This window comes from Saccostrea echinata, unplaced genomic scaffold (assembly GCF_033153115.1).
Source record: "Saccostrea echinata isolate AGI-Se365-2 ecotype Australia unplaced genomic scaffold, CSIRO_AGI_Sech_v1 ptg000054l, whole genome shotgun sequence".
NCBI lineage: Eukaryota > Metazoa > Mollusca > Bivalvia > Ostreida > Ostreidae > Saccostrea > Saccostrea echinata.
The window spans coordinates 14,215,659-14,239,398 of NW_026889803.1; the positions used below are offsets into that span (position 1 = coordinate 14,215,659).

At 33.2% G+C, this 23,740-nt stretch overlaps 1 protein-coding gene across 3 annotated transcripts; it reads right to left on the reverse strand.

Annotated features, from left to right (window-relative positions):
• LOC133172653 (DDB1- and CUL4-associated factor 11-like) lies at positions 1-23,452 on the reverse strand. Of its 3 annotated transcripts, none has more exons than XM_061307593.1 (18): positions 23,435-23,452; positions 21,922-22,080; positions 19,792-19,892; positions 16,796-16,827; positions 16,614-16,703; positions 16,117-16,181; positions 15,508-15,608; positions 15,243-15,345; positions 14,699-14,742; positions 14,322-14,445; positions 13,680-13,737; positions 12,323-12,415; positions 10,931-11,023; positions 9,379-9,468; positions 6,914-6,977; positions 6,602-6,754; positions 5,141-5,247; positions 1-3,076 (listed from the first exon to the last, which is right to left on the reverse strand). In XM_061307593.1, the coding sequence occupies exons 2-18, from the start codon at positions 22,044-22,046 to the stop codon at positions 2,900-2,902; spliced, it is 1,620 nt and encodes a 539-aa protein (XP_061163577.1). In that variant the 5' UTR covers positions 22,047-22,080; positions 23,435-23,452; the 3' UTR covers positions 1-2,899. The 3 variants fall into 3 exon arrangements, with proteins under 3 accessions (XP_061163577.1, XP_061163575.1, XP_061163574.1); XM_061307591.1 differs by lacking the exon at positions 23,435-23,452 and adding an exon at positions 23,171-23,191; XM_061307590.1 differs by lacking the exon at positions 23,435-23,452 and adding an exon at positions 22,570-22,810.
• Positions 23,453-23,740: the final 288 nt, after the last annotated feature.

The following is a 23,740-nucleotide window of genomic DNA, read 5'->3' on the forward strand; positions in this document are numbered from 1 at the left end:
TATGAATTATTAGTTTTATTTATTCAAATTATCAACATTTTTCATCAATGATAACAACAAAATCACAGAAAATTCTACAATATCAGTAAATATTCTTGATACTTGTTTATTATTCCTAGTTGCTGATTTTTTTCCCTCTTTAATTTGGAAACATATTTCATTAAATAGTGAAAGTAAAATCAATGTTATTTAGTTAGTTAGTTTGTTTTTTTAGCCAATTTAAATGAATGATTTTCATTACTGGTAGTACAGTCAAACCTCATTATCTCAAACTCAATGGGACAGAGAAAAGACTTCGAGATATCCGAGGGTTCAAGATATCGAGGGTAAAATACTGAAGAAATACATAGTTGGGACTTCCCAATCACTTCAACATATCCATGGTATTCGAGATATCCGTGTTCAAGATACTGCAGTTCAACTGTATTTTAAGCAATTCTTGAGTAGGGTTCAAGTAAAATGTTATAAGCCTAAGGTAAGGTCAATCATATAGTACACCATAATACAGTCTAACCTTAATACTTGATGTGACGGATTAAAAAATCAAGATATCCAAAGATTCATGATATTGAGTGTAAAATACAAATTAGTGGTTGGGATTTCCAAATCACTTTGACATATCCTATTCGAGATATCTGTGTTCGAGATACAGAAGTTCAACTGTTCTTATCCATCTAACTGCATTATGAATGAAAGTACACACTTTAAGCACAAAATAAACATACCATAAAAATAATTACAGTAAGAGACTGTTGAAAAAAGTTCATCAAAACTTGAAGAGCTTCACATAATAATTTTCAGCATGTATCAAAAACCAATCACAAGCGGATTCTAAATGACCATTGCTAATTGACACGTGGACAGCTTTCAGTTCTTTATTGATTAATATGGGAACTTCAATCTTACACCCAAACACCAGTTGAAATTCACTGTAAATCTTCTCCTCCATTATATAATTAGTTGTGAAAATGAAACTAGTGCCAATAAGGTTACCAATTAACACACATACATATTAACAAGAAACAAGTGAATATCTATCTGAGATTTTTTTTCAATGCCAAAAAATCATACATAATTAGTAAATGTATATATTTTAAACAGAAGAATTACATTTTCATTGTCCATGTGATTAAAAATAGGCAAATCAAAACAAATCACTACATTTAAAAAAATATAATGACAATATATCATAACAAAGGGACTGTATCCAAACAACAGGCTCTAACATACATAATAAGAAATGGCTACTGTTTGCAAACAAAATTAACCAAACTCATAAATAAACAAACGTATCTTTACAAGATCTTCATCATTACATATTTAAAAAAACAACCCTCAAAAGACTATACAAAGATACTCAGGCTTTCTCTATTCATACTGGCCATTGCTTTTTTTCCTGTGAACATGGTGAAATATATATGTACATGTATTTTACAACTGATCTACTCTGAAAGCTAATACAGGTGGATATTTTCATGTACCAATAATATCCCACATAAAAAGACATTGCCAGATTCAATATATTACACTGCACCAAGTCCATCCTTGAAACAGAATGTATGTATCAAACTATTGTATTGGTTACCTACATGATCTGTAGTTGCTAGTCTATGAATACATCGTTGTTTGTTAAATGTGAAAAAAAATATATCAGTTAAAATTTAATAAAATGTTTCAAAAATTAAAATACTGAAGTACTTCAAAGACAAAGATTAATAATTTTAAAACTTTTTACTGCAAATGATAAGTTTTTTAAGAGAATTAAGGGCAGATTATATCAAAAGCCACTAAAAATTATTAATGTGTGTTAGCCTAATTCTTTTTTTTTCCTGCAAATAATAGATATATATCTGTCTTGCAAATGGTAATGATGCATTGTGAAATAAGAAAGTTGTATAAGTCTTGCAGATTTTATAAAAAAAAGTTTTAGATTTCAATTAAATTGTAATATGTACTCTGGATCTCACATACACAACCCTCTTCAGATTATACTGACCATGATTATTTAAGGTTCATCACCCTCCTTACTCAAATAAAAATTTATTTTAAACACTTATAATTTTCCAAAAGAAATCTAATTTATAATTAAAATGCACATAATTTAAGCATATTTTGCCAGGCAAAATTTGACAGAAATGGCTTTTTAACATGACAATTTTTTGGAAGGAATAATAGTCATTTGTCCCAGTTAGAGTTATCTTACTTATCAGAGGGGCGATGAACCTTAATGGATTTCTATATACAAGCAAATACAAGAACATCCAAAAAAGTCCTTAGGTGGGTCTTTTCAGTGATGAAAATCATCTTTCTTAAATAGAAAAATATTTAAGATAAAAAAAATTATTGACGTATCTCATTTTCATGGATATTGGATTCTCCCCTTCTTAAAATTTCTTTTAAAAAGTTTAGTACCGGTAAATCACTCGTACTCAGTGTTATTGTTATCAAATGAAGGTAAGGTACACTTGAGAAAGGAAACCAGTGACAAGATAATTAAATAACAAAATTATATATACATAAATATACAAGTATACATGTACATGTATGTAACAAGCAGTATCTACGGTGATATGTACAAAGGATTGTACAGCTAAGCTATACTTAATAGAGGTAAAACTACTGTAGTACCTTCAATGCTTTGAGTAAGCTTCCCATAATGCGATCACCGCATAAGAAATGTTAACGAGTCCATTACGACATAAGATTTATCACAAATCACATTTATCAAGACTTCCATTGTGTACGAAACACACTGGTACTCCAAATCAGTCACATGATGAAAAGTTACTAAGACGATGATCTATTGTCAAGATTTTTTTTTCTTCAAAACTCTCCTGCTTGAGCAATGTTTATTAGGAACTAGTGGTAAAACAGTGGAAATTGATAACGGTCAATAGCATCACTCGAAGAGGCCTTGACGACTTCCACACAAGACCCGTTGTTTTGATACCCGTTCATGTTTGGTTGTTCGATTACATTTCCGTTTCTTGTCATCAAACACATTATAGTCCTCCTCTAATTCTTCGTCTGATTCCTCCTCATGGTGATAGTCCCACTTTTTTACAGTACCATCCCACTGTGGAAGGAAAGAATGGTACAATATGCAAGACATTCAAACTAAACAACACCAGTTATATTTGGATAATGCACTTGTGCACATGTATGAATATAAATTTCACAAAATATTAAATAACAAGCGAGAAAACTTTACATGCATATTTCACATATTGTGCATTTTGATATTGTGTTAAAAGAATTTTTAGATTGCAAAGGCATCAGTAACAAATAAGAGTAATTTTATTAACTGAAGATGCAGTAATGCATTTGCATTCCCACCCCCACCCAAACCCTACAATAAAAGAAATTTATGACAAATTTTTTTTTCTTGAAATCATATAAAAAGAATCAGGATGATTTATTTATAACAAGAGGCCCAAGGGCCTTAACCTGAGTACAATAAAACAATTTAGAGGATCCATAAACTGATAAATGAAGCTTTGTTGCCCAAAAGCAAGAAAAATAGTATGATTAGCATCAACAAAATAATTTGGTCTAGTATCTATCTGTCCCCCATTTACCACTATTACCATGCAGACTATTAACAAAATGTCTATTTTTTAACCCCATTTTATACTTCTCACATTGGCATCTCTTGGCCTTTGAAGATCATTTAAAATGATAAGTTATTTTTGTCTCGTTTTTATTCATCTATTATTTACAAGTCTATCTGATCATTAAAACTATGAAAGTACTTTTTGTATTATACAATAAATATTCCTGCATAATTCTCTTATTCTATTAACCTTTCAAAGACATTGTTTACAGTGATTGATTATCAAAGGTGAATGGTAAAGGGGAATAACTTTGCTCAGCAGAATACAAGTCAATAGAGCCCTGGCCAGGACAAGAACATTTGACTAAATGGTCCAGGTGTTCAAAATTCTGGTAAAAATACCTTTGCATATTTTAAAAAACTTTTACTCTGTTTGCATCGAATATGCCCAGAAGCATAGAGGATGTTCAAAGAAATGCATTTTCACTTTATTATTAAATAAATAAAGCCCCACCCTTACACCAGAACATCTGACCCAGGGGCCATGAACTCACAATTCTGGAAGAAGCACCCTTGCTCACCATAACTATACACTTGTTTCTTTGCTTTATAACCAGTAGTAGAAAAAAAAATATTTTGAAAGAAATTATTCATTTTCACTATATAATCAATAGAGTCCCCCCCCCCCCTCTCTTCACCAGAACCCCTGACCCAGTGGCCTTGAATTTCACAATTCTGGAAGAGGCATTCTTCCTTATCATAACCATCACTTCCTTTGTTTGAATAATACCCAAGAGCAGAGAAGAAGATTTTGAAAGAATTTATCCATTTTCCCTATATAATCAATAAAGCCCTGCCCTAACACCAGAACCCTTGACCCAGGGGCCATGAAATTCACAATTCTGGAAGAGGCAACCATGCTCATCATAACTATGAACTTAGTTTATTTAATATCAAGGAGCAAAAAAGACTTTCAGAGAATTAATGCAATTTTACTATATAATCAATAGAACCCCACCCTAACACCAGAACCCATGTCCCTGGGGCCATGAAATTCACAAATTTGGAAGAGGCACTCTTGATCATCATAATTATGTACTTAGTTACTTTATTTAATACCCAGGAGCAGAGAAGAAGATTTTCAAAGGAATAATGCACTTTCACTATATGATCTATATAGCCCCACCCTAGCACCAGAACCCCTGACCCTCGGGCCATGAATTTCACAATTTTGGTAGAGGGCTCAATGCTTATAACAATCATGTCAACAGTTTGGCTGCTTGATGTCCAGGAGTAAAGAAGAAGATTTTTCAAGATTGCATTAATTTTGATGGTTTTAGCCCCACCCCACAGGCCCCAGGGGGGCAGGGGCCATGAATTTCACGATTTTTACTCCCCTTCACCCATAGATGCTATATACCAAAATTGGTTGAAATTGGTTCAGTGGTTCCAGAGAAGAAGCTAAAAATGTTCAAAAGTTTACGACTGATTGACGACGAACGACGTACGACGAATGACGACAGACAAAAACAGATAGCAATAGGTCACCTGAGTGACTCAGGTGATCTAAAAATGCCCCAAACTTACAGAGGAGGTCATTACGATGTTCTCATATGGATGCCAGGAAACATCTCTAGTACAGGAGGAATGACCTTTCAGTTTGGAGATCACTTTTCCAGTCAACAAGTCATAAACTGAAATAACAACATACATGTATGTACATTTACATTTTTCTACATATGAAGATCTACTACATAATAAGTAATTTCTGAGATTTGGAACTTTTCAGGATTTATCCATTAAATGAATTGTGATTCCTTTCCAGGCTGTGATAAAGACTGGGGATCAGAATATTTTCTTTTATTTGAACTGAACTACAGAATACATAAAAAAGTACATACAAGGAATTGCAGAAATTACCTGTCATACCATTTAGCAGGATTTTCTAGTAGGATGCTAACTTTGGCTTATTTTACAGTTTCATAGTAGCCTGCTAAAATTTTAATTGCTAAATTTGCACCCTTGCCTATATGTACCAAATGCAAGAAAGATAACTTTTATCAGTTTCAAACTTCCCCTTTCTGCACTGACTGGTATTTGAGTCTCCATTGAACTCTTTACAACAGTAATTCATAATTTGATCTAGTTTGATGTAAAATTATTGTTTTTTGGGTTTCTCTTCTTTAAATGGTATAAGTTTAAAGGTTTAAGGTTACTAGTTTGCAACATCATGGAACTCCATGTCTGTCGAAAAAATTTGGAATGCCTTTGAGCAAGCAAAACACCAAATTTAACACCCACTAACAAATCCTGCTATACAGTAAAATTTTCATGTGTCTACAAACTACATAACTGTATCATTTTCATAAATTCTTTTTCACCATCCCTTCCATTTTGTTACACATGTAATTGTTATCATAAAGTTATTAAGTTCATCTGTAATGACCAGTGTCTCTGCCTATCTGTACCTATTTTTCTTTTACTTTCAGATAAAAACTCCTGCTGCACAAAAAGGTATACATTTTACAAACTAGAAATATATGTCCATGGAATATGAATGCCCTCCCAGTGATAAATTTGTATTATAATATGAAAAGAAATGTACCATGTTTCTTGGTTCTGAGCTAATAGTGAAATATGATGAAAGAAGGAATATTTTAATATCAATTCATTATAGGTCTACCTACAGTGTAATAAAATTTACTTTCAGTACAGCATATTCATATATACAAAGTAGGTATGGGTTGAAATGCTCTCACAGAGATTTATGTATGAAGTAATTCTTTATGTTATTTAGTATGATAAACTAACAGCAAAATGAGGGAAAAGTGAAGTTCACAGTCATAAGGAAGGTCAAGGTCAGAAATTATGACAATTGAACTACTTTCACCAATTTGTATCTGTGTATGAAATAAGAGATGAAATTATTTTGAACAGTTTCTTTAAAACACAGGTCAATGAAACCAAGGTCAATGAAAAACAAGGAATAGTGAATCAAGGTCACAGGGAAGATAAATATACAATATAAATACAAATATAAATACTTACTGACAAGTGCTCCTGTGGCACAGCCGGTATAGATGTACCTCTGACCAGTGCTGAATTCTGGGGAGAAGTGACACCTTATCAGTGTATGTAGAATGGAATGGCCTCTGTACGTCATCACTGAGGAATCACCATTTATCCTTCTCTTCTTACACACTACAATACAAGCAGTTTTAACTTCAACTATCTTAAAATTCAGCATCAGCTACACACTTTGTAAAGCATTGTTAGCTAATTCAATTTTCAGGGTCTTGTGTATGATAGAAACCCAAACACTACTACCATTTTCTCATCTAAGTTTTTCTCCCCTCTCACCTGATTTACGGACAGGTTGCCATCTGTAGTCCCAGCTCTGTCTTGCCACAGCTTTCTTTGTACCCTGAAATCAGAAAAAAAACATTTTTTTTTTTGAAAATTTTAACATACAACATTTGGGGAAAGAGACAAATCGACAAACATCTTCCATTACAGCTAAAGGAATGAAATGGAAGGTATAAATCACTTAAAGCTCACTAGTGTTTGTCTAAATGCATCTTTATAATTAATGTGCAGTTCTGCATCTTAATTTCTCTGCAAAAGAAACTGGGCCAAATGCATTATCATTTAATGGGAGGACAAGGTCAAAAATAAGGGGTTAAGTTCATTCATTAATCAATATTTGTTTTCTTGGAAGTGTTTTGTGGCATGATGCAATTTTACAAGAAGTTAAACTAGAACTGTGGTAACTACTCTAAAACCCCTGTGGGCACACCAAAACATGCATATTTAGAATTTATACAGTGGCAGTCTGCCTTAACAAATGAACACATATAAGAAGACATTGGGAAAAGGAAATGCCCATAAACATAGTTGGGCATTAATAAACATAGGTAATCAGAGATTACAGAGCTCACCTCAATGAATGTTTTCTTTAAGTAAGGCAAAGTCTCATATTAATAATCTAGTAGTGTGCATTCCTAGGTGTAACATTTATGCAATTTTGGTCTGATAGAGCTTGCAGTTACTTTGGAATGGACTTACCTAAAAACTTTAAACTAGTCACTCATCCAGAAAATGTAAGTCATATCCAGCATCTGAAGCAACTTTGAGAGTGTTCATCCAGTGATGCATCATCCATGCAAGTTTGGTTCTGATAGCTCTTATAGTTTACTTTAACCTGGTCACTCATCTGGAAAATGTAGGTCAGATACAGTATCTGAAGCCAGCATGCAAGTGAGGATCTTTAGATGTATCATCCATGCAAGTTTGGTCAACATAGGGCTTATAGTTACTTGGAATTGAGACCTGCTCCAAAAACTTAAAACTGGTCACTCATCCGGAAAATGTAGGTCAGATCCAGCATTCAAAGCAATTCCAGTAGTATGCACCCTTAGATGTATCCACCAAGCAAGTTTGGCCAACATAGGGCTTATAGTTACTTGGAAATGAGACCTGCTCCAAAAACTTTAACCTGGTCACTCATCCGGAAAATGTAGGTCAGATCCAGCATCCGAAGCAAGTCCAGTAGTGTGCATCCTTAAATGCATCATCCATGCAAGTTTGGTCAATATAGGGCTGATAGTTACTTAGAAACGAGACCTGCTCCAAAAACTTTAACCTGGTCACTCATCTGGAAAATGTAGGTCAGATCCAGAATCCGAAACAAGTCCAGTAGTGTGCATCCTTAGATGCATCATCCATGCAAGTTTGATCAATATAGGGCTTATAGTTACTTAGAAATGAGACCTGCTCCAAAAACTTTAACCTGGTCACTCATCCGGAAAATGTAGGTCAGATCCAGCATTCGAAGCAAGTCCAGTAGTGTGCATCCTTAGATGTATCATCCATGCAAGTTTGGTCAATATAGGGTTTATAGTTACTTGGAAATGAGACCTGCTCCAAAAACTTTAACCTGCTCCTAGAACATTAACCTGGTCATTCTTCAGCTGAAATTGCAGCATCTGAAACCTTGACTAGTACAATGAAACATACTAAAAGCATCCTCCATGCATCTCTGATTAATATAGGGCACAGAAGTACTTGAAAAGAAATCTGCTCCAAAAACTTTAACCTGGGACGCCAATGCCTATGCCAACACCAACGCCCAGGGTATTACATAAGCTCCCCCAACTTCGTTGAGGTGAGCTAAAAATGTTGGCATTAATGTACACAGAGTGGTTACTTTCCAGGTAAAGGTCTTTGAAAATCAATTTTATTGAGAAGGAAGTAAAAATATATATAATAGGTGATCAATCTCTAGGGTAGTATCCATTGGAGGAAGAACAAATTCTAGAGAATGTCATTTTTGACAGATTAAAAATCATTAATAAAGTTAAAAAAACAAACAAACAAACAAATTAAAAAACCAAAAAAAAAACATTTAAATGGTCGGTAGTGGGATGGAAAGGATTAAACTTAAGCTGTATTTTCACTTCAATCTACATGTACATTCAGTACAAAATCTGATTACTGTATTCAGTTGGTCATATTTCAGGACAAAGGTCATATGTTCTATAAATAAATCTTTTTATCTGCTATACTGACCATTTCTGATCATGGATTAATAAAGGGAATATAAGGTTGCATTATGGAACAAGGCAATGTAACCTGTACTTAAAATAGGTCAAATTACAGAACAAGAAAATCAGATTACATTCTTTCACATATAGTCTGCCTATACAATGAAAGTTTAGCCATCAAAAGCAGAAAAGAACTTTCATGCCCTAAATCCTGCTTTCCCCATTTTTATTGAATATAAATCTTGGTTTAAAAAAAAAACCTCAATGAAAATACCACCATACCTCTATTCCTTCCTTTGGTGAGAATTTCCTCACATCCCAGAGTTTGATTGACTGGTCTTTGGAGTTAGACAACAGGTACCTGGCATCCCCCTATCAAAGTCATATGGAAACTAGAAATATGTCCGTAGGACATGAATGCCCCGCCAAGGGTATATTAGTAATGCAACATTTTAACACAAATTGAGAAAAGTGAGGTCAAGGTCAAAGGAAAGGTCAAGGTCAAAAAATATTGCTGCAGTTGAATAGCTTACATCAGTATGTATCAGCATATGACGTTTGATTCAGAAACTAATTTAAGAAAAGTGAGGTCAAGATCAAAGGAAAGGTCAAGATCAAAAAATGTTGATGTAGTTGAAAAGGTTACATCAGTATGTATTAGCATATGAAGTTTGATGAAAATATTATGAATGGTTTCTTTAAAACTGAGCTAAACACTAATTTAAGAAAAGTGAGGTCAAGGTCAAAGGAAAGGTCAAGGTCAAAAAATATTGATGCAGTTGAATAGCTCTCATCAGTATGTATCAGCATATGAAGTTTGACACTAATTTAAGAAAAGTGAGGTCAAGGTCAAAGGAAAGGTCAAGGTCAAAAAATGTTGATGCAGTTGAATAGCTCTCATCAGTATGTATTAGCATATGAAGTTTGATGAAAATATTATGAATGGTTTCTTTAAAACTGAGCTAAACACTTATTTAAGAAAAATGAGGTCAAGGTCAAAGGAAAGGTCAAGGTCAAAAAATTTTGATGCAGTTGAATAGCTCTCATCAGTATGTATCAGCATATGAAGTTTGACACTAATTTAAGAAAAGTGAGGTCAAGGTCAAAGGAAAGGTCAAGGTCAAAAAATGTTGATGCAGTTGAATAGCTCTCATCAGTATGTATCAGCATATGAAGTTTGATAACACTATCTTGAATGGTATCTTTAAAACTGAGCTAAAAACTTATTTAAGAAAAGTGAGGTCAAGGTCAAAGGAAAGGTCAAGGTAAAAAATATTGATGCAGTTGAATAGCTCTCATCAGTATGTATCAGCATATGAAGTTTGTTAAAAATATCTTGAATGGTTTCATTAAAACAGAGCTAAACATTAATTTAAGAAAAGTGAGGTCAAGGTCAAAATAAAGGTCAAGGTCAAAAAAATGTTGATGCAATTGAATAGCTTACATCAGTATGTATCAACATATGAAGTTTGATTACACTATCTTGAATGGTATCTTTAAAACTGAGCTAAACACTAATTTAAGAAAAGTGAGGTCAAGGTCAAAGGAAAGGTCAAGGTCAAAAAATGTTGATGCAGTTGCATAGCCCTCATCAATATCTATCAGCATATGAAGTTTGATAAAAATATCTTGGATATTTTCTTTGAAAGTGAGCTTTGAACAGAGCTAAACGCAAAGTGTGACGGAAGGACAGACGGAAGGACAGAAGGACGGAAGACGGACATGACAAACACTATATGCCCCGGCCATATTCATGGCGGGGCATAAAAAATTAGAGGGTGACTTTTCTCTCTCTCTCTCTCATTTGAATCAATGCAGATTATCATGGTAATACCTTAGAATCAATATAGGTAATTCCATCAAAATGACCACCAAAACTACCCACTGGTTTTGGGTTGTTCTCTCGTAAGGTTCGCCGATCCCATACCTACAAGTCATGATAATTTATTCTATTTAATTCACAACTTCAGCCATAGTTAACAAGAGCTGAAAGTCTAAGTCATCAATAGATAATCAATATTAAAGATTCACATGTCAGAATTAAGAAAGGTTTCTATTTATTAAACATCTACAGTTAAACTTCGTTATCTCGAAGTTGACGGGACCGTTGATGAACTTCGAGATATCCGAGGGTTCGAAATATCGAGGGTTATAATTCTAATGAACTTCAAATATACTTAGTGCAGTGAACATGCACTTAATAGTAGAAACATGTAAAATTCCTTTTTGTTTGAAATTTTGTATATGATTTCTTTAATATACAATCATGTATTTAGCATTAAAAAGATTTTTACATCCTCTTTATAATTCACAAAATAAAAACTTTGTATAATATGCACAGAAGTATAATCCTTCTACCAACCCGGCAAGTCAACCGCTAGCATCGTTTCCCATGTATACATAACTGGATATCATCTACACATTGTAAATTTAAAACCGGTCGCTGTCAGAATAATGCAAACGAAATATATATACATTTTTTTTATTGGAAAAACATGTTCATACATGTATAAACAGTTAAAAGAAAATATTTTACCGTAATAAAATCAAATGCAAAAGAAGAAACACGCACTTTTGTCTAACTACAGAACAACGCTGAATCATAGGGCACTATAGCACAACTCAAGTTTTCACTGCGACACACGCTCACATGATGGTGTGTACTGACGATTGTAAATTCTGCGCACTCATATAGGGAAAATAAATTCTTATTGCATAAATTACAGAATTTTGTTTCACATTTAATATATAGCATTAAATAGCGATATCAACATAAAGTACCCCAGCCACAAAACAATTAACGTGTCATCCATGCATATGCATAAGACTAATACACACAACCTTTGGCCTGCATAATTAAAATCAGGGTAAGCCATACTTACACATGGTATAATTATCGCGCTATTATCTATTGATCACAGGAACACAGGTAACCCGTGCGTGACAGACAGGTGGTTGTTATCAATAGAGCATTCAGTTTACCTAACGGACTTGATCATCAGAGTGGAAAATTATCCTGACTTCGAGATAACGCATGTGATTTTAATGAATGGGTACACAATTTTACTTCGAGATAACCTGGGTATTCGACATTACCGTGTTCGACATAGAGGGGTTTATTTTAATCATTTATAAAGCAAATTTCACGAGACCGTGGCCTTACTTCGACATATCCGGGGTATTCGATATATCTGTGTTCGAGATTTCGAATTTTAGCTGTACTTACTTTGACCAATCCATCATCACCACCACTGAACAAGATGTGGGAAGAGTTGTCAGCAAAGGCCACTGCATTCACATCATCATCGTGTGCATGAATCTGTGTAAGATTGTGGTACTTAATTACAACTTTTCTCAACTATAAATTACTGGACAAAACAGCACACAAAATGTCACTAAAAGGATTCCCCTGAAGGATTTGGAACTCTATATGCCTTTGTTATTTTTAGAAATAGGTTGCACCTTCTTCCTTCAGCCACACCCTGGGCACCATACTGTGATCTTAGCAACGTGATCTTTGATCAAGATCATAACAAGTCAAACATTATGACACAACATACATATATAAGAAAAATCCCAATTCAATTAAAGGTAACAAAGTTAAAACCCCGACAATTTTAAGAGCCAACATTTCACTGCACTTTAACCTTGACTTTTGACCTTGACTGAGAATCATTTTTCTGGCTAGCCTTTAGATAATGCCTGAAAAAATTCTTAAGTTTGCATTCTTAGTAATAGATAGTACTAATTGATGATTTCCATATTAATTTTATGACCTAGGCATCAGTGAATCCCCACCCCTAAGCCAAGTGACCCTTGAAAAATTACTTTGAATGTAATTCATAGAGCAAAAGTGACATATTCTGGAGTATGTCATTTCTGACATTAATTAAAAGCATCACTGTAAAAAAAAAATTAAAATGATGGGCAATGGGGGAGAAAAAATTCAACTTGAACTATATTTTCATTTTGACCTACATTTACATTCAGTACAGAATTAATCTGATTATAGGGTTAGTAGTGTATTTTAGGACAAAGGTCATACCGGTATATAAAAAAAAAACATTGTCTGCTACATTGAACTTTGTTGACCATTGATTTATAAACATACAGAGGTTATATTATAGAACAAGAATTCTAGACCTTCAGCACTTAAAATAGGTCAAATTACAGTACAAAAAAAAATCGTATCAAATTCTTTACAGGTACATATTTAATATTCAGTAATTTGCAAAGAACCTTGAGAGTTTAGCATAAAAATCAGCAGAGGAAATTCATATAATGTAGGTTTTAAAATTGCTGTCAATTTCTTTTTGAATAAATTGAAAAACTTATCTTATACATATACATAGTAAATATACACAAATACAGTTGAACTTTGGTATCTTGAACATTGATATCTCAAATACCATGCAAGTCATTTGTAAATCCCAACCACTTTTTCTTGAAGTATTTTACCCTCAATATCTCGAACCCTGGGATATCTTGAATTTTATCTTGGTCCCATTAAGTTCAAGATAACAAGGTTTGACTGTATATACACTTCAGAAAATGTACATACAAGTATATACATGTATCATTACCTTCAGAGTTCGTCTATTTTGCTCTCGGTCATAAACATACAGACAGCCGTCATTTGCTCTGAAATGATTAAAATGTTTGTGAACATAAATATTTCTCCAGATGACATAAGATGTATTGCTCTGAAATAATTAAAATGTGAACTTAAAAATTTCTCAAGATAAAATAAGATGTATCACAAAAAACAAAATCAGGCCAAATTTTGGGAACCCTCTGTATTTTGTAGGCTCAAAATTTCCACATGGTATACATTTACATCTTTACTACCAATGCACTTTAGAAACCTTAACAATTTTACAAGTATCCTTCCTTTAAGGCTAAAGGGCTTGTTTTAGATAACGGTGAAATGTTCAGACTACGAGCTCTAAAGTTTCCAATTACTCTGAAATCACTAATTTTCGTGGGGGTAAATTTTCGTTGTTTTCGTGTTAGGGAGTGATCATCGAATTCATATTAAACTTAAGATATAATTCATGTACATTTCTTCAACCACAAAATCAAATCTCCACAAACCTACATTTTTTTCCTCGAACCACAAAAATTTGACCCCATGAAAATCAGTTATTTTACAGTGTGCTCAGGAGACTTTTTTTTCTTGTTTTGCAATTTAAACAAAAAAAGGAAAGTCTGCTTCAGATTCTTACCCTCCTAATATTTCAGTGTTATCTGATGAAAATGTCATGGAGAAAATGGCAAAACTATGGTCTCCTGGCATTAAAGGCAGAGGAATGTGTGTGTCATAATCCCCATGAATGTTGCATAGATGAACTATGAAAATGAAAATATAATCAGTACATTAAAATTCACCTTTCACTTCTTATCAGTTTGAATATTAGTAGTTTAAAAGCTGAGTGTACGAAACTTGCTTTGATGAACAAGAATTACAAAAGAATTTTTTCTCAATTTTTTTTTTTTAAATTGGTTTTCATTAAAAATCAAATGTATGTCAATGGATTATCTAATATTTTTAAAAGAAAACATCACACAGAGTTGAACTAATATCATAACAATGTAAACTCACTAGCATCAGACCAACTTGAGTATATCAGGTAATTCCCATCAGGGCTGCAAAGGAGAAAACTTTTTGTGAGCCTTTTTGATTTTATAAAAATTACTTCTACCTGGTAAATACTGCACTTTTATTTAACAATACTATTAAAAAAAACATTTTGGGACATACCAGGTATACATAAGATAATATCACTTACTTCTTCATGTAACCTGGGAGTCTTAAAATGCATTTTGCATAAAGTAAACAATCACAAATAATTTTCCATTGATTAAAAAAATAGCAAACATCCTTTCAATAAAATAAATTCCAGTAAAACTTGTCTATTATCTCAATGTTATGTACTGGTATTCCAAAATCTTGCCTAATACAATCTAAACTTTAAATCTCTTTCAGTTAATTCAATTGTTTAAAATGTTGTCTAATCAGGAATGTTGTCTAATCCAGCCAATTTCTATGGGACCAGTGGTGTCTAAGATTAGACAAGTTTTACTGTATATCAATAAGTTACTGTGTATGATCTTCATATGTCATAAGCTGTTAGTAGCCATGTTACCTGAATGCTGTATCTAGGACACTCCAGCCCACATCTCTAGCTCGGATTGTTTTAATGAGATCAAATCGGCCTTCCCTTGTATCATATATCCTGATATTTTGATCTGTTTTGTATAAAAAAAAAAGTCAGTGTTTAGCAATCCGAATTTTCAATGGTTCCTCAATATTTAAGAAATTTTAAAAGAACATAAATCAGCATGCATGTACATTCAAATAAAATCCATGACTTGTAAAAGGAAAATTTTGTCATATGACACACCCCCTACCTTGCGAAGCTGACAGAAATATATTGCCATCCTTAGAGAAGGTGCCACAGAAAGCTTTGTTTCGGAAGTTGGCGACTGTTTTCATCTGATTTGGCAAATACCTGTGAAAAAAGAATATTCCACTGAATCCAATGAAGCAAAGTAAAATTAAAACTAAGTCCTCCGGTTGAAAATCCCAATCATTACCATGTTGAACAAAAATAAGAAATATGGTTGAATCAATTTTCATCAATTTAAAAAATGCAGCAGAAACTAAAGATGCCCTAATGGGTCTTATATACCCTACTAGAACACAATCAAGACATATATCTCACTAAGTATCCAATGCTCCATATTTGCAAGTTTGGTTTGGGTACACCTTGAGATGAGCCAAAAATTGACCTAAATGCCGAGTTTAACCTTGTGTCTATATACAAAAGGATGGACATATTGGCATCATGATTCAAAAATACCCCCCCCCCCCCTTAAAAACCTGTTTTTTGGGATGGATGGGTTATGTAATTAGTTAATGCAGCTTGTATTCACCTATACTGTTTTGGGACAGTGAGAATTCATTAATTTGATCTCTGACACATCCATTCATTTCCTATCAGACCATTCTTTACTTACTGACAATTAATAATCCTCTGATCCTCCAGTGTAAACTGCTGCTTCTTGTTTCTACCATGCTCTCGCTAGACAGAAATCAAACTAAGTAAGAATCACAAAACTTATCCCCTCCTTTACTGAATAACATTATGATGTACAGTCAAACCTCGTCATCTCAAACTTGATTGGACCAAGGAAATACTTCGAGATATGCAAAGATTCGAGATATCTAGGGTAAAATACTTAAGAAATAAGCGTTTGGGACTACCAATTCACTTGGACATATCCATGGTATTTGAGATATCAGTGTTCCAGATAGCGAAGTTCAACTGTATTAGGTTTAAGATGAGACAAAAATGCATAAAAAATCTCGAAACAGTATAAATGTTCAAACAGAAAAGCCGACATCATTTCATGAAAACTATCACTGAAAATATTAGCACCAAACATTGATGAAAGTCACATAAAAATTTCAATTACAGAAAATCATACTACTTGTAAAATAAAACTTCACATACACTTTGTAACATATGAAGAACTGTGGGCTTCATTTTTCTTCTGAAGGCTCGTCCTGATGCCTTCATTATCTCCTGCCTTAAGTCACTCATCTGAAAGGAGACATTGACCACTGTACAACTGTCACGTTTAAAATTAACAACATTTTCTCTTCAAGAATTTGATGAACCAATTTGATACTTACATCTATTTCTGCTGTGTCTGGGTGAGGGTCCTCTATAAAGGAAAAAAATCTGTCATGATGAAAAATGTACAGTAATAGTAAATCTGGCTTATAGTGAAGTGCCAGGGATGAACAATTTTGATTCATTACAAACGTAATTCCTTACACTATTAGTAACCTTTAGGGGAATAAAAATCACTTCATTGTATTGAATGAATTCATTATGAGTGTATTCGCTATAATCATGTATTACAGTAATAGTAAAATTTCCTAAATTTTACTTGTACATTGAGGGTTCATTAATACTTTTTAAATTGACCCATTCTTATTCAATGAATAAAAAAATATATAACTCAATTTTTAATTTGAAAAATTCCAAAACATAGGGAAAAATTTTTTTCCAGATTCCATCAATGTGATTATTCTTCACGGGGTCTATTACCATTTGTCTATACCTTGAATCATGCACTATAAAGTTTGTACATTTGGAGTGAAGGGGGACAATGATCCCCCCCCCCCCTCAAAAAAAATTAGATACATGTGTTTATAAAAAGTTAGCTTTATTAACAAGAGCCCAAGGAACTCAATAATTACCAAAATACATGTATAATATAACCCTATGAAGGATCCATAGAATTCAATAATTATACAATAAAGCTAAATAAACACATAGAGGAAGAAATTTTGTTCAAAAGAGGCCTAATGGGGGGGGGGGGGGGGGGAGGGGGGTCAAGGATTGTCAAAATAGTAAAGTTAGGAATGGTAACCTTAATTTTTTTTATAGATATTTTATTCCATTCAAGATATGATCTGTGGAAGGGGGGGGGGGGGTATTATAGGCAAGACATTAAACCTAACTTCCTAGAAAAAACTCAATATCAATGGAATGGAAGCTACTGTATGTGTACTTAAAAAGGTGGGCCTATATTTTAATGGCTTTGGCATGGACAAAAATGCACTAATTCATGAATACCGTTAATAAATCATTTATAAATACAATATAGGGCACACTCATGTGTACCGCTTATTTATGATTACGCCAACCACTCAATACCCACTGATTATGCTAAATTTTGAATACACCAATTTTAATATTTACACGTAAAGTAATTAAGAAAATATCCTAAGACAAAAACTTTGCTGAAATATTAATTTCCTTGCATGTGTGCATGCCACTGTTAACTGAATCAATTAAACACCCATTTATTGATACAACATGCACAAATTGTCACTATCACAAATCTTAACAACACAACAGTGTTTAAGCATGAATGCTCTATACTCTACATAGATTGTAATATTGATCATTCACTGCATCATTCACCAAGAACAAATCTCATTTATACCTCCTTTCTTTTTGCCTCTTTTAGAATATAAGGAAGCTCTAAACAGAATTAAATTCTTGGGACTTTAAGAAAAATTATACGGTATCATAAAAAGTGCACACATACTGAGTTTCATTACTTCATTTTCAACTGATGGTACATGCCACGTTTCCCAAGGACATATGTTCAAAGACAGTGAAGTGTTAGTGAACAGAAATCACTGTTGCTTGCTAGCATTGGGAAAAAAAATTAACACTTTAAATTGGTCTACTACAATGATTATAACAACTAAGTCAGTCAACCATACAATTCTTCTTCACTCTCCCAGCATTACAGTCCCCCTACAAATTTCCAATGAAGCATTTAAAGCCTACTTAATCAATATTTTAAGTACAAAGTATTAGTTATCTAATTCTAATGTTTATTTATTTATTACTAGCAAGTCTATATGACATTAAAAATATAAAAAGTATTTTTTGTATTATGGATTAAAATTTCTTGTATAATTCTTTTATTGAAATGACCTATCAAGCATGTTATTTACAGTGACTTATTTTCATAGGTGAATAAGTAAAGGGTAATAACTGAGGAAGGTGGATAGAACCTAAATGTCAAGAAGCTTAGCAAATTCTGAAAAACTGCTTTGATGGGAGAATACATGAATGGAAGTACACAAGGTTGGAATAACACAGACAGAAATTACGGGATTAAACTAATGTATTTCATATTGGGCATAATAAATTTATAAGGGCTGGGGGTTTGGGGTGGGATTATAACAGTATTCAATTTCTTCAAAGATTGCACCATTTCTTAGCTTTTAGGTGGAGAAGGGAGCAGAGGTCATGAATTTCAAAATTTTTGTAACCTTTCCCCTTCATATTTTACATACCAAACATTGTAATAAGTTTAGCCTGATAGTTTCAGAAAAGTTGAAAATGTTCAAAAGTCAACAAATGATGGATAACGAAAGATGACACTGATTGCAAGAGGTCACCTGAGTGATTCAAGTGACTTAATAAAAGAGAAAGTAACAATTTTAAAAAAAAAAACCTTAAAAAGATGCAACACCAACATTTTTGCATTTTTATTAACACATACACACTAGAATCAAAAAGTATTATATAAAGACACAATTTAATAAAAGGAAATTTGTGCTAAATTGCAACTCCACTCACAGGGCTAGAATTTTTTTTTTTACGGGTCACTTGGGCTATAACCTTAATTTTTTACTGGTCATCTCAGTACTTTCACTGTCCCACTGGGCCTGTAGATTTTAAAAGACTGACCCCAAACCATAAAATTAATAGTAATATTTTGTTTATATAGTTACTTATTACATGTAGTGCAACTTTCCAAAGCAAGAAATGGAAGAACTTGGACGCACAACCCTGTCAAGTTAACTAGCCTGACCATGGATGAATTTTGTTATGCATAAAAAAAAAAAAAAAACACTGGCCCAAAGGGCACATGCCCTCTACAATATACTAGCCCAGATGAAAAATCTACTGGCCCCAGACCAGCAGGCCATCAATTATTTCGAGCACTCAGCGGAAATGACACTGAAGTAAGTACACCCTGCTGGCCACAAAAAAAAATCACATATTGTCACAAAAGGGGTTTCATTGCTGCACCCACTTCTACAAACTTAGGATAAGACAAATATTATACAATAATTGTATTGTGAATTTCTACCTAGTGGAGGTTGAGCTGTGCCATAAAAATTGCATCCATCAGAATCACTGTCTTTTCCTTCTACATCATCTTCATCATTGGTGAGAATTCTAACTTGGCCACTACAAGAAAATCATAAATCATATTAAATTCGCATGTCACTTGCTTAATGAATCTTAACTACAATTTTCATTCATGATTTTTGCAATAAATTTTATTTCAAAAATATTAAAAATAAAACTCTTTTAGTATATATATTTACATATATATAATTATGTTATAAATCTAAGAAGTAATTCATAGAAACTGCTGACTGATACTTCTTCTTACAGGTTAATAAATATTTTATTGGAAAAATATATGACTAACAACACTCCCCCCCCCTCCTTGAGTTTAACATGAGTCACTGGAGCATAACATGTAGGTCAAATGCAACATCTGAAGCATGTATCACAATACTTATACATGTATAACGATGCAACACACATCTATAAGTTTGATATACATGTATCTTGAGGTTAACTGAAAAGTGACCTACATGATAAACTTAACTCAGTGATTGTGAAGGCCATGAAGTCAATGGAACTATGGCGCAACTGTCAAAATTTTTAATGGGCCATTTTAAAAATAAATGGGCCACCTATATATTCATTTTTAAGGAATAACAAAATAACAAACAAATATGAAAGAAAACGTTTTTTATCAATCATAGCTATTTTTTCATGTATGCAGTGCAGAACTTGCATGTTTACAATAATTTATGGGTATTTTTGGATCAATAATGTTAAAATATGGATTAAGCATTGGAAATAGTGAGGTAATGTACCTTTGTTGTCCTATATTAAATATTAAGTGCTTCATATAACAGGAAGCAGTTTTTGATGGGTTTTAATTAAAATGACTGCATTTAAAACAAAAGTAAAACAAGTAAGAAAGTCGTACGCAAAATGTTTCCAACTAACATTGCTAAAAATTGAATGGGCACCTTGGCGCTGCCAACAGTTGATTTAAAGCACCAATTTATACAGTGCTTCAATGAGTCCATGGTGCATGGCACAAGTCTTTCCCAATCACTGCTTAACTACATGTATGTGTCTACAGGCAAACAGATGCATGAACAGACAGACATGATGATTCCAGTAAATCTGCCCTAACACTTTTTTGCTGGGGGCAAAAATACATATATCTGATAAGCTAACAAATAAATTTCCTATGAAAAATGAACCAAATTGGTGTAACCTTGAGCCATTGAATACATTCTTTTAAACAGGGCACTATTTGGGACATACACATAGTGAAACAACACGCATATCAATGATATTTATAAGAAATTAAATCTCAAATGCATCCTATGAATTTTGCTTAACTGTTCTGAACATTGCTTAGTCTACTGCAACTTAATAAGTGAAATAGTTAACACTTCATTTTTCTTTTTATATGAAAATTCCATAAAAGACTTTTTAGAAAACGTGTGGTTTTGATCGAACCATAATGTTTGTAGGCTTTGAAGATGGACAAGCTACTAGGGCTGGGACGATACTGAACTTAGCCGATCCGATACATATCATGATACCTTAGGTGCGATACGATACATATCACGATACATTTAAAACCAAATAAAACTAGAAATTTTTTTTAGAACATTTAATTTGGAACATAACAATGTATGAAAATAAACTAATTCAACAAATGAACTGTGAATTCAAGTTTCTTGACTCAAATTACAGTCAATTATATTAAAATTAATCAGAAATCTTTAGTTAATTTAATATAATCCGGCGTGTCTGACGCCATTTTGACACTTATATCTTGAATTCTGTATCAGCAAGACGTTTGTACTTTATTTGTGTTTGTTTAAACGTCTTGATGATACAGACTAAAGGACTAAAAATTTCGAATTCTAAAGCCCGGACATTTTTGGAAATTAAAAAAAAAGTGCGGTCAGGTATCGTGATACTAAATTAGATGAATCGATCTGTAGATCGTCAAAGTGAATACTGTGATGCATCGGTGCACCGGTGGATCGTCCCACTCCTACAAGCTACAGCTAAAGAATAGAACAGTAACAATTCCTGCAAAGCCCAGTCACATGTCTGAGGTAACAGGGCCTTTAACAATTAAGACTTCTTATGAATATACACCTTGACCTACCTACGAATGAGGAAAGCTAGAATTGCCTGTAGATCGGGGGACTCTTCATGGTCACTTGTCGAAGGCTCAACTTCAGGTTCAGAGACATTCATCCTAGGTTGGCGTGACGAGTTATTGGCCCCCATATAATCATTACTGATATCCAGAGGAAAAACTAAACTAGAAAGAAAAAAATACACAAAAAATTACACTCTTAGTTTAAATTCCATTCACATTTAATAAAATCTTAAGTGCAAAATAAAAGTTTTTGAATGAAATCAAAAATATACTTATTATTCGAACAGTATTGATAATTTCGATGTTCTTTGTGTAACATACTTTTTTTAATATCTTTATATAATGCATACACTGTGGGATACTGTGTTCATTTTACGCAGTTACTCGGACAAAGATCATATATGTTCTTGGGAGAACAATGACCTCCTTATGCAACCCCAAGTTGTGACATAAAATGTGACAAAAATTAATAAGTTTACATGATTGGTGAAACAAAACAGAAAAATATAAACATTAAAAACTGTCATGGTTGCTGCATACACACAATATGCAACTGCAACCAGTTGTACAATAGTATAATAAAAAATATCTGGAGCATTGCCAAATTATTTTATATCTTTCAGAAAGGGAAAAAAATAAGAGAAAACTTACAGTATTTTATAAGCAAGTAAAAATCCAATACACAACTTAGTGCTATTTTATTCAAACACAATATAGCATTATATAGGTCACATCAGCTGTTTTCACCCAGTCGACCAAGGTTGTTCTGAATACTGCTCCTTTATTAACAGGGCAATGAATATATGTCAAAATATGGAACTGCTGTGTTGTCTTAAGTACTTAATCATATTTTCACTGTATAATCCTGAATAACTCTAAATACATTTTCTCAAACATCTCAGTTGTTGAAGGCACCTTATCATGATAATTGGTTGATAGAGTAGTACTGCAGTTACATAACAACATTCATGTAATTCAATCTGTGTAAGCTCTAATGTGTGTGGTATTTATAACTACCGATATCAGGAATGTGATTGATATCACAACCAACATTAAACTTTGCAAACATTAATTTATAATCATTGGAATTACTTAATGAACACTCTGATCAAGTTTATAGGTAACATACATCTTATATAATTTTCTGACAATGGGTTTTTTGCTTTTTTCAATTAGACCTATATATCTGACTGTAACTGTAAAAATTTGTAAAATTAGTCCAATAGATTTATAAACATAGCAACATAAATACCAAGTGCATGGAAATCTCTACACTTTACGTCTCTTTCTTCCTTAATTTGATGCGTCATTGTTACTAGCTTTATTACAAAACTTAGTCGTCTTACAGTTGAGTGAACCTAAAAGGTTGTGACCTAGTTCTTGGAAAAGAAATTTGCAATGATTGTTGCTCAGTTAATCTAATGCATTATTTGGTATGATCTTTAAAGCATCACTTTGGGCTGTCAACACATATTAAAAAGAGAAGGTCAGAATATGTGACAATAACCTAACTAACCTCCGTCATTTTTCCATTTTTAACAACACTTGTTAACTCGATCCACAAATAGTCGTATTCAGCACAGCGTGACCGAGACTCGCAGATTGCTTTGCTCACATGATGGTATCACTTTTATTTTGTTAATGCGCGGATCTAGAGGGGGGGGGGGGCTGGGGGTCCGAACCCCCCAGAATTTGCAGAGTTATTAAATGTATATACTGAAGCAAAGAAAAATGGCTTTCCTCCTTTAGAAAAACTTTTAGAAAAACCCCACCAACATCGCCACGAACTAGGTTTTTTCACGTTTGGGAATGGAATTTTTTT